Raw genomic sequence first — 12,035 nt, forward strand, 5'->3', positions numbered from 1 at the left:
ATTTTATAGCAATTCCCTCAAACCGAAAGGCCTCGAGAGTGCACAAGGCTCAAGTTTGAAAGATCTTCCCCTTCCCGGTTTCTTTTGTCTACAAAAATTAGAATAGAAGGCGGCTAGAGAGGACTGGATACTGACATTCCTCCAGGCATTTGACATCCTGCCTGGCTCTTTTACGCACCCACCCTTCCCCGCAGCCCCACGTAGAGAGAGCAAGCCAGGAGCCCACGCCCTCGCACCCGGGCAGCGCAACTCTGGAGCAAAGTGAGAAACCCGAGGAGGGCGGAGAGGATCGTTTACGCAGACAAGGAGGGGCGCGAAGGGAGTGAGGCGCTCCGAGCCCCGGTCGGCCCCAGGCTAGTTCAGAGGCCTCCTACGCCCCAGGTCCAGAAAGACCACTGCAGAAAGGGGCGTGGAAGGGAGCGGAGCTGCGGAGGCGGGTCACGGGTTCACTCGGCCGGCGGAGGGAAAATGCCACCGCCGCTGGGCTCACGTCGAACCCCGGGCTGAGCTGGGCTTTAGAGGCTTCCAGAGTGGGCTGACCTGCCGCGGCCCGGGCCGCGAAGTAGGCCCCCCACCGGCCCTCTTTGGCACCCCGCTTCCCGCGCCGCGGCCGCAGGTGAGCCGAGCCCAGCCGCACCCCGAGGCATCAGGTGTCGTGGGAACGGCGCCCGCGGCGCGAAGGGAGAGCCCTCTGTGTCTCCAGCCATCCGTGATACACGGCGGGAGGGTCGGGTCCGACGGCGGCGCTATGCAGGGGACACAGGAGGGAGCGGGGTGCGAGCTGCAGCGGTTCGGCCCCTCGGCTGCTCTGCAGCCCTCACAAGGTCAGTGGCGCCCCCGCAATTGCAGGGACTCGGGCTGTGGCACACCGCCACCGGGAAGCCGGGCCTCACCCGCGACGCCTGGGTAGGGGGCGGCCTTCCGCGTGGTGCTCGGGGCTCGGTGGCGGTCTGCTGATTGCACAGCCAACTTCTCCGGACTCGGAGTGCTGTTTTATTAGAAGGAAGGGGCAGGATGTGCTTAGGCTCAAAGCCGGCGTCCCCGCGCGGGGAGAAAGCACTCTCTCGGTCTTGAAAGGAGCTCGCGTCCTTGTCATCAACTGCGAGGCTGTTAATATTTACACGTATTCTTCGGCTTTAACTTTCTGCAGTTCACTACAATTAAGCCTGTCCTCGCCCTGAATAAAGAACCTCAGGGTGTTCGTTTGTAGATTGTAAGACCAAACCCAGTATTGCGGATCGACTCTCCTGACCCGCGTGTCCACGGACCCTGCATCCTGCGCGGCGCCCGGGTGGGTGTGCAGGGTTTGGGGCGACTCGGTGTCAGCGGCGAGGGGTTCGGACAGTCTCCGTTTTTAAAGTGCGCCTTCAGACGGGCTTCTGTGACAGTAAAGCGAAGGTCTGCAGCGAGTTCAGCGGTCAGTCCTTGTGCATGGAACATCTTCTTTTCCGTAAGCTTGGTGCGCGATGTGCTGAGTAAGTTAATTGCGCTTGGCTTCTTTTTCACTTTGTTCCTAATGGTTACTGTTACACGGCGTGTGGGTAGTTTTTTTTTATAGTTTAATTTTCCTTGTATTAAAAATAGAAAGGGCTGAATGTGAGCTCAAATCTGTCGTTCACTAACAGAGGCTGTATTATTTAACAGTTCCATTCTTTTGTTACTGTTCATCTGTGAATTTCCATGAACTGGCATGAATCAGCTTCCTTATAAACCCCATAGATACAGTGTCTTTAAATGCTGATGAAAATATTAATATACCCTTTTGAAGAAGGAAATAAAATGTTCTTGAGTGAAAATCCTAAGGGATTATCTTTTTTCTCTCCCTATGTCTTTATCCAGGAGTTACTGTACTCAGACTTTGACAGGCATTTAAACACACACAGCAACCATACTTTACTGAATTCTATCATAATTAGTTCACTTTGAAAGCACTGCATATGCTGTTGTAAATATATGTATGCTCTATTGCCCCAGCAGTATCTTTATTAATCTTTTCATTCATCAAAAATTTAAAAACCTTCCTCATGGATAGTTTTTACAGTCATTATCTACTGTTTGGAGATGGTGGGTTTGCTAACAATATTTGACTCAGAACCAAATGTTGGATTCTAGACTTAGAAAGCACCTAAACAGTGACTTGTTAGGTATTGTATTAGTACACTCTGACTCTTCCCCACATCCCAATCTCTGAGTAGAATTTTCAGTAAAAATATCACACAGAATCAGCCTTTCTCTTCTGTAAAAAAGAACAATACTGTCCATAGTGGTTTGTGGTATTTTATTTTGAAGAAGTTTCCATAATATCAAGATTAGTCTGAGGGACAGTCCAGGATGGGTTCCAGTTTACAAAGTGACTTCTTTATCACTTTGGATAAGCTGACTATGAAGACAGTAAAACCAGGCCTATCCCTTTCAAAGGGACAAAAAAAAGTATGAAGTGCTTTGAAAAGTAAAATGTGCTGTATAAATATAACGGCCCTCAATAAAAAGCTTAATGCAAGTGATGTTGCTGATTGGGATTTGAACTTAAATTGAGATTCTGAGTTCTTTGCAGACCTCCTTTGTAAGTCCCCTGAAGCTCACACTGCCTCTTAAGAACTTTGTTGGCTGTTTAGGAAGCTGCCATGTCTGCTGGGGCTGTAGGGAAAGTAAGGCTAATGGTTTAGTGTCAGACCCTGTGCAAGGGCTTTATTTTCATTTTCTCACTAGAAACACATGAAGGTGTAGATATTCTTATTCCCATTTTGCAGAAGAGAAAACTGAGGCTCAGACAGGCTGAATGACTTGCATAAGGTCACAGAAGTGTCTCAGTGTAGAACCAGGATTAGAAACAAAACAGGATCTTTGTTCTCTACATCACATTTTTTACCTTTAACTCAATGGTTAAAAAAAATTTTTTTTAATCTGATAAACTGTATCTCCCCAGGAAAATTGCCCATATCCATATATATACAAAATTTTGCACATAATTTCAGAGTCCAGCCTGCTTTCTGAAACCTTTCCAGTGCTTTCAGGACACCCTACTCTAACTATGTCTGTTACTGAATGAGGCAAAAACCATATACATACTATATATTGGTACTATAGTCTTCTATTAACAACAGTCCTTTGAACTTGGTAGTTTTCTCTGGGTAAAAATTCATTCAGTGACTGAAATGAAAAGAAAAATGACTTGCTGTGTTCTAATTGATTCTGTAAACACCAAAATGCAGTTTATTTTTTTATAATTGTAATCATATTCTTTTAATTTTTTAATTAATAAAGTTTTATATTATAGTCGACTTAAAATGTTGTGTTAGTTCCCAGTGTATAGCGAATTGATTGTCGTCCATATACATATATCTATTGTTTTTTCAGATTGTTTGCTCATCTACATTATTACAGAATATTGAGTGGAGTTCCCTGTGCTATACAGTAGGTCTTGTTGATTATTTTATATATAGCAGTGTATATATGTTGGGGCTTCCCTGGTAGCTCAGTGGTAAAAGAATCTGCCTGCAATACAGGAGACTTTGGTTTGATTCCTGAGTTGGAGAGATCCCCTGGAGAAGGAAATGGCAACCTACTCCAGTACTCTTGCCTGGAGAATTCCATGGAACGAGGAGCCTGGTGGGCTACAGGCCATAGCGTCGAAAGGATAGAACAAAGTGACTAAGCGGCAGTAGCAGTATGTGTATGTTAATCCCAACTTCCTAGTTTAACTCTTTCTCACCTTTCCCCTTTGGTAACCATAAGTTTGTTTTCTGTGACTGGAAGTCTATTTCTGCTTTGTAAATAAGTTCATTGTATGACTTTTTTTTTTTTTAGATTCCACATATAAATAATATCACATGATATTTGTCTTTCTCTGATGTCATTTATTTAGCATGATCATCTGTGGATCCATCCATGTTGCTGCAAATGGAATAATTTCTCTTTTATGACTAATGTTCCGTATATGTATTAATACCACATCTTCTTTGCCTGTTCACATGTTGATGGATGTTTAGCTTGCTTTTATGTCTTGGGGATTGTAAACAGCACTGCAGTGAACCTTGGGGTACATGTATCCATTCTAACCATGTTTTTCTCCAGGTATATGCCCAGTACTTGGATTTCTGGATCATATGGTAGCTCTGTTTTTAGTTTTTTAAGGTACCTCCATACTGTTCTCCATAGTGACTGTGCCAAATTACATTCCCTTCAGTAGTGCAGGAGGGGTCTTTCTCTTCACACCCAGCATTTATGTTTGTAGATTTTTTGATGATGGCCATTCTGACTGGTGTGAGGTAATATCTTCATTGTAGTTTTTTTTTTAATTGGAGGATAATTGCTTTACAATGTTGTGTTGGTTTCTGCTGTACAACAACATGAATCAGTCATAAGTATACATATATCCCCTCTCTCTTGAGCTGCCCTCCCACCCCCCCCCACAATCCCACCCCTCTAGATAGTCAGATGGCCCTGGGCTGAGCTCCTTGTGTTATATAGCATCTTCCCACTAGCTATGCATTTTACACATTATAATGTGTATATTTCAACGCTACTTTCTCAGCTCATCCCACCCTCTCTTTACCCCACTCTATCCACAAGTCTGCTCTGTATGTCTGCATCTTTATTTCTGCCCTGCAAATAGGTTCATCAGTACCATTTTTCTGGATTCCATATATATGCATTAATATGCAATATTTGTTTTCTCTTTCTGACTTATTTCACTCTGTATAACAGGCTCTAGGTTTTGTCTATTCTCAGTTCAACTGACTCAAATCTGTTCCTTTTTATGGCTGAGTAATATTCCATTGTGTATTTGTACCACTTCTTTATCCTCCATCTGTTAGTGGACATCTAGATTGCTTCCATGTCTTGGCTGTTATAAATGCAATGAACATTGGGGTACATGTGTTTTTTGAATTACGGTTTTTTTAAGGGTATATGCCCATTAGTGGGCTTCCCTGGTGACTCAGTGGTAAAGAACCCTCCCTCCAATGCAGGAGATGCTGGTTCTATCCCTAAGTTGGGAACATCCCTTGGAGAAGGAAATGACAACTCACTCCAGTATTTTTGTCTGGAAAATCCCACGGACAGAGGAGCCTGGTGGGCTGCAGTCCTCAGGGTTGCAAAAGAGTTGGACACAACTTAGTGACTAAAAAACAACATGTTGGGGTTGCTGGGTCACATGGTAGTTTTATTCCTAGTTTTTTAAGGCGCCTCTGTACTGTTCTCCATAGTGGCTGTATCAGTTTACATTCCCATCAACAAACAGTATAGGAGGGTTCACTTTTCTCCACATACACCATTTATTGTTCGTAGATTTTTTGATGGTGGCCATTCTGACTGATGTGAGGTGATACTTCGTTGTAGTTTTGCTTTGCATTTCTCTAATAATTAATGATGTTGAGCTTCTTTTCACATGCCTCTTGATCATCTACAAGTCTTTGGAGAAATGTCTATTTAGGTCTTTGGCCCATTTTTGATTGGGGTTGTTTGATTTTTTATATTGAGCCACATGAGCTGCTTATAAATTTTGGAGACTAATCCCTTGTCAGTCACATCATTTGCAAATATTTTCTCCTATATATTTTTAATATTTGTCCGTGGGTTGTCTTTTCATTTTGTTTGTGGTTTACTTTGCTGTGCAAAAGCTTTTGAGTTTAATTAGGTCTCATATGTTTATTTTCATTTTTATTTCCGTTACTCTCAGAGACAGACCAAAAAAGATACTGTGGTGATTTATGTCAAAGAGTATTCTGCCTATGTTTTCCTCTAAGAGTTTAATAGTATCCAATCTTACTTTTCGGAGAAGGCAGTGGCACCCGACTCCAGTACTCTTGCCTGGAGTACTCTTGGCTGGAGAATCCCAGGATCGGGGAGCCTGGTGGGCTGCCGTCTATGGAGTCGTGCTGAGTCGGACACGACTCAAGTGACTTAGCAGCAGCAGCAGTCTTATCTTTAGGTCTTCAATCCATTTACAGTTAATTTTTGTATATCGTGTTAGAGAATGTTCTAATTTCATTCTTTTACAGGTAGCTATTCAGTTTTCCCAGCACCGCTTATTAAAGAGACTGTCTTTTCTCCATTGTATATTCTTGCCTCCTTGTGGTAGATTAATTGACCATAGGGTTTACTTCTCGGCTTTCTGTCCTGTTCCTTGATCTTCGAAGGTGCAGTTTAAAACAATGGCGCATATTTGAAAGCAGATCTTTTCTTTGGACTCCATCAACCATCCTGCAAAAACAAAGAACATAGATGTTGCCTTTATTTACAGTTTTGTTTTTTGTTTTTCCTCCTAGAGATGGCAAATCCTGAGGCTGCTATAAGTAGCTGCAGCTCTCATGAAGAGGAAAATCGCTGCACTTTTAATCAGCATACATCTCCCTCTGAGGAACTTCTATTAGAAGACCAGATGAGACGAAAACTCAAATTTTTTTTCATGAATCCTTGTGAGAAGTTCTGGGCTCGAGGTAGAAAACCCTGGAAACTTGCCATACAAATTCTAAAAATCGCAATGGTGACTATACAGGTAGGCACCTCAGATCATGAGTTTAGCAAAGTCTTCTTTTACTAACAAAGATGACTCTGTGTTTTCTTTTGTTTTTAAATAACTTTTTAACTATATGCCTCATAACAATAAATTAGGAGATACACAATCTTAAATCCTCTCTCTTCCATATTTGTGAAAGAAGACTTTTTTCCCCTAACTTGTTTCTTTTCATCTTTCATTAAATTGTAATTTTACTCACATAGTATAAATAGATTTCAGGAAAAGAAAATTTTAATATTTTGCTTCCAGTCAAGAAGTTTAGCTGAAGGTTTCTGAATCAACTTTGGAAGCTAGCTGTTGCCCAAGTAGAGAATTCATTTTTTTCCTAGTTAGTTGCCTGAAAATTTCTCTCTCTTCATAATTATTTGGATTCTCACATCCCTGTGATCGTGGGAGCCATGAAGTAGAAGAGTGTGGAGCTGATTAAAAGGAGTAACGTAGGTAGTGAAATATGAGACTTCATTTTAGAAGATGTTGAATCTCATTTCCTTGGCTTCTCTTAACATTTTGGGGGGAAATTATGTTTTGTGATTCTTTATATATATTTATAATTTACTCTTGTGAAGGTATGTTCCTGCTAGTGAGAGTAATTATCTCTTGTTTAAAGCAAAAGAGCAAAAATAAAAGCATATTTCAATAGGAAAAATAGGTGATAGGTTTATTTTTTCTTTTTTTAAAATTATTATTATTATTTTTTACTTTATATTTTTATTAATTTGGTGAAAAATGCATATGTAAATAAATGACTGGATTAAGGAGAATTTTTTAACTCTGAAATCACGCATTTTAGCTGATTATTGAGCACAAGTTCTTCTCGATTGTTAGAAGCTGACAATCATATGAAGTTGGTGAAATTCTTTTATTTATTTATTTTTTAACTGGAGGATAATTGCTTTACAATTTTGTGGTGGTTTCTTCCATACAGCAATGCAGATGAACCGTAATTATATACTCTCCCTCTTAAACCTCCCTCCCCTCTCTTCCCTCTAGGTCATCAGAGTGCCAGACCGAACTCCCTGTGTTGTATACTTCTCACCAGCTATCTGTTTTACACATGATAGTGTATATATGTTGATGTTACTTTCTCCATTCATTGAAGTTGATGAGATTCTTGCCTAAGTTTCTTTCTGATGCTAGATGTTGTGTAAAGGAAACTGACATTTGAGTGATTTCTTGTTCCAAGACATTATTTTGTTTAATTTCAGCAATACTTCTGTTGGATAAATACTGGACTCCTTCAGTTTACAGAATGAGGAGCTGATATTTATAAAGTTTTTTGAATGCCACATGACGAGTACTGACTAGTACGGCCAGTGGCAGAATTAATACTTTAGAGACACGTGCTCTTTCTAATTATCAACATAAAAATGGTTGTTTGATTCCCAATATACTTGGCAAGTTGGAATTGAAATTCTTAATTTCCAAGTGATAATGTATGTCACAATAGTGAAGGTATTTCTCTATGTTGTTTCCCATAAGTCAGAGGGGAAGCCTGTATCAGTTCAGTTCAGTTGCTCAGTCGTGTCCGCCTCTTTGCGACCCCATGAATCCCAGCACGCCAGGCCTCCCTGTCCATCACCAACTCCCGGAGTTCACTCAAACTCATGTCCATCGAGTCGGTGATGCCATCCAACCATCTCATCCTCTGGCGTCCCCTTCTCCTCCTGCCCCCAATCCCTCCCAGCATCAGAGGCTTTTCCAATGAGTCAACTCTTCGCATGAGGCGGCCAAAGTACTGGAGTTTCAGCTTTAGCATCATTCCTTCCAAAGAACACCCAGGACCGATCTCCTTCAGAATGGACTGGTTGGATCTCCTTGCAGTCCAAGGGACTCTCAAGAGTCTTCCAACAACACAGTTCAAAGGCATCAATTCTTAGGCGCTCAGCTTTCTTTATAGTCCAACTCACATCCATACATGACCACAGGAAAAACCATAGCCTTGACTAGACGGACCTTTGTTGGCAAAGTAATGTCTCTGCTTTTCAATATGCTATCTAGGTTGGTCATAACTTTCCTTCCAAGGAGTAAGCGTCTTTGAATTTCATGGCTGCAATTATCATCTATAGTGATTTTGAAACCCCCCAAAATAAAGTCAGCCACTGTTTCCACTGTTTCCCTATCTATTTGCCATGAAGTGATGGGACCAGATGCCATGATCTTAGTTTTCTGAATGTTGAGCTTTAAGCCAACTTTTTCACTCTCCTCTTTCAGTCTCATCAAGAGACTTTTTAGTTCCTCTTCACTTTCTGCCATAAGGGTGGTGTCATCTGCATATCTGAGGTTATTGATATTTTTCCCGGCAATCTTGATTCCAGCTTGTGCTTCTTCCAGCCCAGCCTTTCTCATGATGTACTCTGCATAGAAGTTAAATAAGCAGGGTGACAATATACAGCCTTGACATACTCCTTTTCCTATTTGGAACCAGTCTGTTGTTCCATGGCCTGCATGGAACTGTTGCTTCCTGGCCTGCATATAGGTTTCTCAAGAGGCAGGTCAGGTGCTCTGGTATTCCCATCTCTTGAAGAATTTTCCACACTTTATTGTGATCCACACAGTCAAAGGCATAGGAATATATGTTAATATACTTAAATTTAGAGATGAGTTGAAAGAATATTTTTATTTTTGGTCTTGTTGTCACAGTTTTGGTAATTAGTCCTAGAAATATAGTTTGATTATAAGACTTAAACTTGTATATTTCTTCTTATATATTTGTTTAAGAAGAGCTTAAACTTATGTATTTCTTCTTCTTATAATTTCTTTTATTGTACACCTGCTTCAAGCCTTCTTGATGTCCTGAAGAATTCATTTTGAGATCTTCTACTTGCCCTTCAAGCTCCTGCACCATCTGACTTCAGTGTTTCTGCTCACATTTTTCCTCACTGTTTCTCTAATTGACTTATGCTAGTGTCCTCAGTGTCCCCCTCAAAGTGCTAAGTTCAACTCGACCTTCTTAGCTTTCTCCACACACTCCTCAAATGTCCCCTGCCCCAAGTTATGCACTTACTACAGGGCTTCTATTATTCTTTCTTCCCTTAGGAAACCTTCCAATTTCCTTAGTCAAAGTTATATTGCTCCTCTGAGCTAAAGAACTCCTAAAGGACTTCTCAGAGCTCCCACAGTTTTTATTGGTGGGGACAATGTCATAAGTGAGATCGTACATGAAAATAAATGTTGAAAGTATGCAACGTCAGTTTCTTTTAGTTTAAAACTAGAAACCCACCTTATCTGTAAGGACAAATTAGATCCCAACTGCCAAATGTTTAATTTCTATAGAATATGTTAGGAATTAATTAGGTAGTGAATCTTGAATAGATGAATTAATCATTTAGTGGAGACCTTTATTTCATTGCTGTTTCACCCTCTTTTTCTTTCTTTTAAGCTGATCTTTTTTGGTTTGAGTAATCAGATGGTTGTAGCTTTCAAGGAAGAGAACACTATAGCATTCAAGCACCTCTTCCTAAAAGGATATATAGACAGAATGGATGACACATATGCAGTGTATACACAAAGAGATGTGTATGATCAGATCGTCTTTGCAGTGAACCAGGTAAGTCAGGCACATGCATTCTTTACTTTGGAGAAAGATTAGACTGGAGAATTGTTAGCAATGTGCAAAATAGAAGCTGACATTCAGGGGTACAAGGGTGAGCATTTTTTAATGAAATTATAAATATCATGTATGAAACCATTAATTTTTTTTAACTTTGCCAACAAACTTTTACAAAACTGTAAGTTGAGAAGAGCTTTTGTTTAGTAACAGAGAGACAGAAACTTTAAAGACTTAATTAAAAGAGTCAGATCTAGGGCTTGACATAAGAACTTCAAAGATTTAAAATTATTAACCATGACCTTGGTTGTAAGTAGTCATTAAGTTTTCAGAGTTTATATGTTCAGGGACCCTTAAAAATAATGAGATTATTAGCCTTGAAGAATGTGTAGAGTAACCAAGACCTGAAATTCATTTAAAAAATAAGAAAGGCCTTTATGTCACATAAGGCAATGGTTTTATTGTAACATTGATTAACTGCTTCAAAAAGGAAGCTTGTTTTTCATACATGTGGGTCAAATTTCTACTCTGAGTTTCTAATCAATTTGTTTTTGCTATAAACAGTACTTTCTCAAGTCCAAAAATCTCCTATTTTGTAGGAATCTTTGGCAACTTTCTTGAAGTCAGCATTTCCAACCTTAGTACTGCAGACAACATTTCTGTAGTACTGACTGCAATATATATAAAAATTGTAACTCTTCTTCAAACATTGTTATAGTGTAATTAGGGCTTTTCATTTTCCCAGAGGCAAACTATGGGATAAAATACATATTTTTGACAGTAAGGCTTTCTGATACCATTCAGATTACAGAAATTGTCCAGAAATCTATAATAATGGAAGTAAGCTACATGCGTTGTTAAATAGAATTATGTCCTACAGTTTGTAAGGTCAAATAGTAGTGAAATTCTGGAGATATTAAGTTTTGAGATCCTTGTTTTAAGATTACTAAGTTTATCTAAATTACTCTGAAGCAAACTAGTAATTTCTTTTTGACAGGAGGGGTGGGTAGAGGCAAGAGATACACAGTTCAATAAATTCTTCCTAAAACATTTTGACTTTTATTATTAAGGTTAAAAACAGTCTTAAGTATATAGTATTTGGCATTCAGGCAGTTCTGTTTATCAGATTTCTTTTTTCTTTATAGAATTGCATGTAGGTAGATTCCTTGTGCTAGTAAATAGGTAGATACTATTTGGGGTAGAGTTTACCCCATTTGAGGCAAGTGACTCACTACCATCTTCCAAGCACTATCATGGATTTTAAACTGAAGGTAAAAAAGTATCTTAATCACAATATTAGTGAATAAAGTTTTTGTGGTTAATAAGGTCAGTTATTCTACATGATTCCAGAGAAGTGAATAGGGAAAACATGGACTGATATGAAAGAAACATCTTTGTCTGCTGTAAGGAGATATTTTGATAGTTGAGATGATAGTCACCAAGAACTGACAGGTAGGTTTAAGACACAAGTTTCTATGATAGGAGGTTCAGATCTTTAAGTAATTCCTGTCTGGACTGCTTCACAGGGAGTGGGCACTCAGAAGGGCTATAGGGGCCCATACAGGTGTGACCCCTGCCTGCCTTTCTGGCTTTACCTCCGTTACAGGCAGGAGGTATCTCACATTTCAGGCATATTGGTCTCCGTGGTACCTTACCACATTCAATATCTTTTACTTCTTTTTTCATTTAATGTATTCCTCTTACTCTCTCCCATGCCCCAATATAAAACTACCCATTGGACTCTGAGTAGCTTTAGAAAGACTTAAGGCACTTATTTCCTTGTATGGGAAATATCTCAAAACTAAATATGTCTAGCATTATACTGTTTCCTCTAGATGCAGGACATAATACTATTTAATGATTTATACAGCTTAATTATATTACTGTAGATTTCTGGCGCATTTTCCCAGTCCCAGTGCTAGCAGAAATGTTGGTGCCGTAACAAATCCTATCCTAGCAGTTTACCAT

The 12,035-nt window shown here is 39.9% G+C and overlaps 1 protein-coding gene across 4 annotated transcripts in view; it reads left to right on the forward strand.

Moving 5' to 3' along the window:
- The first annotated feature begins 272 nt into the window (after nucleotides 1–272).
- MCOLN3 (mucolipin 3) overlaps nucleotides 273–12,035 on the forward strand; it is a 34,915-nt gene continuing 23,152 nt past the window's right edge. For 2 of the 4 annotated variants that reach the window (XM_027536684.1, XM_027536687.1), the window contains exons 1-3: nucleotides 661–824; nucleotides 6,270–6,499; nucleotides 9,900–10,067. In XM_027536684.1, coding sequence (XP_027392485.1) covers nucleotides 749–824; nucleotides 6,270–6,499; nucleotides 9,900–10,067 — 474 coding nt within the window. In that variant the 5' untranslated portion in view covers nucleotides 661–748. Of the gene's footprint in view, nucleotides 617–660; nucleotides 825–942; nucleotides 1,476–6,269; nucleotides 6,500–9,899; nucleotides 10,068–12,035 lie in introns of those variants that run through there. The other 2 variants (XM_027536685.1, XM_027536686.1) reach the window with 2 other exon arrangements.

This window comes from Bos indicus x Bos taurus, chromosome 3, assembly GCF_003369695.1.
Source record: "Bos indicus x Bos taurus breed Angus x Brahman F1 hybrid chromosome 3, Bos_hybrid_MaternalHap_v2.0, whole genome shotgun sequence".
In the NCBI taxonomy this organism is placed as follows: Eukaryota; Metazoa; Chordata; class Mammalia; order Artiodactyla; family Bovidae; genus Bos; species Bos indicus x Bos taurus.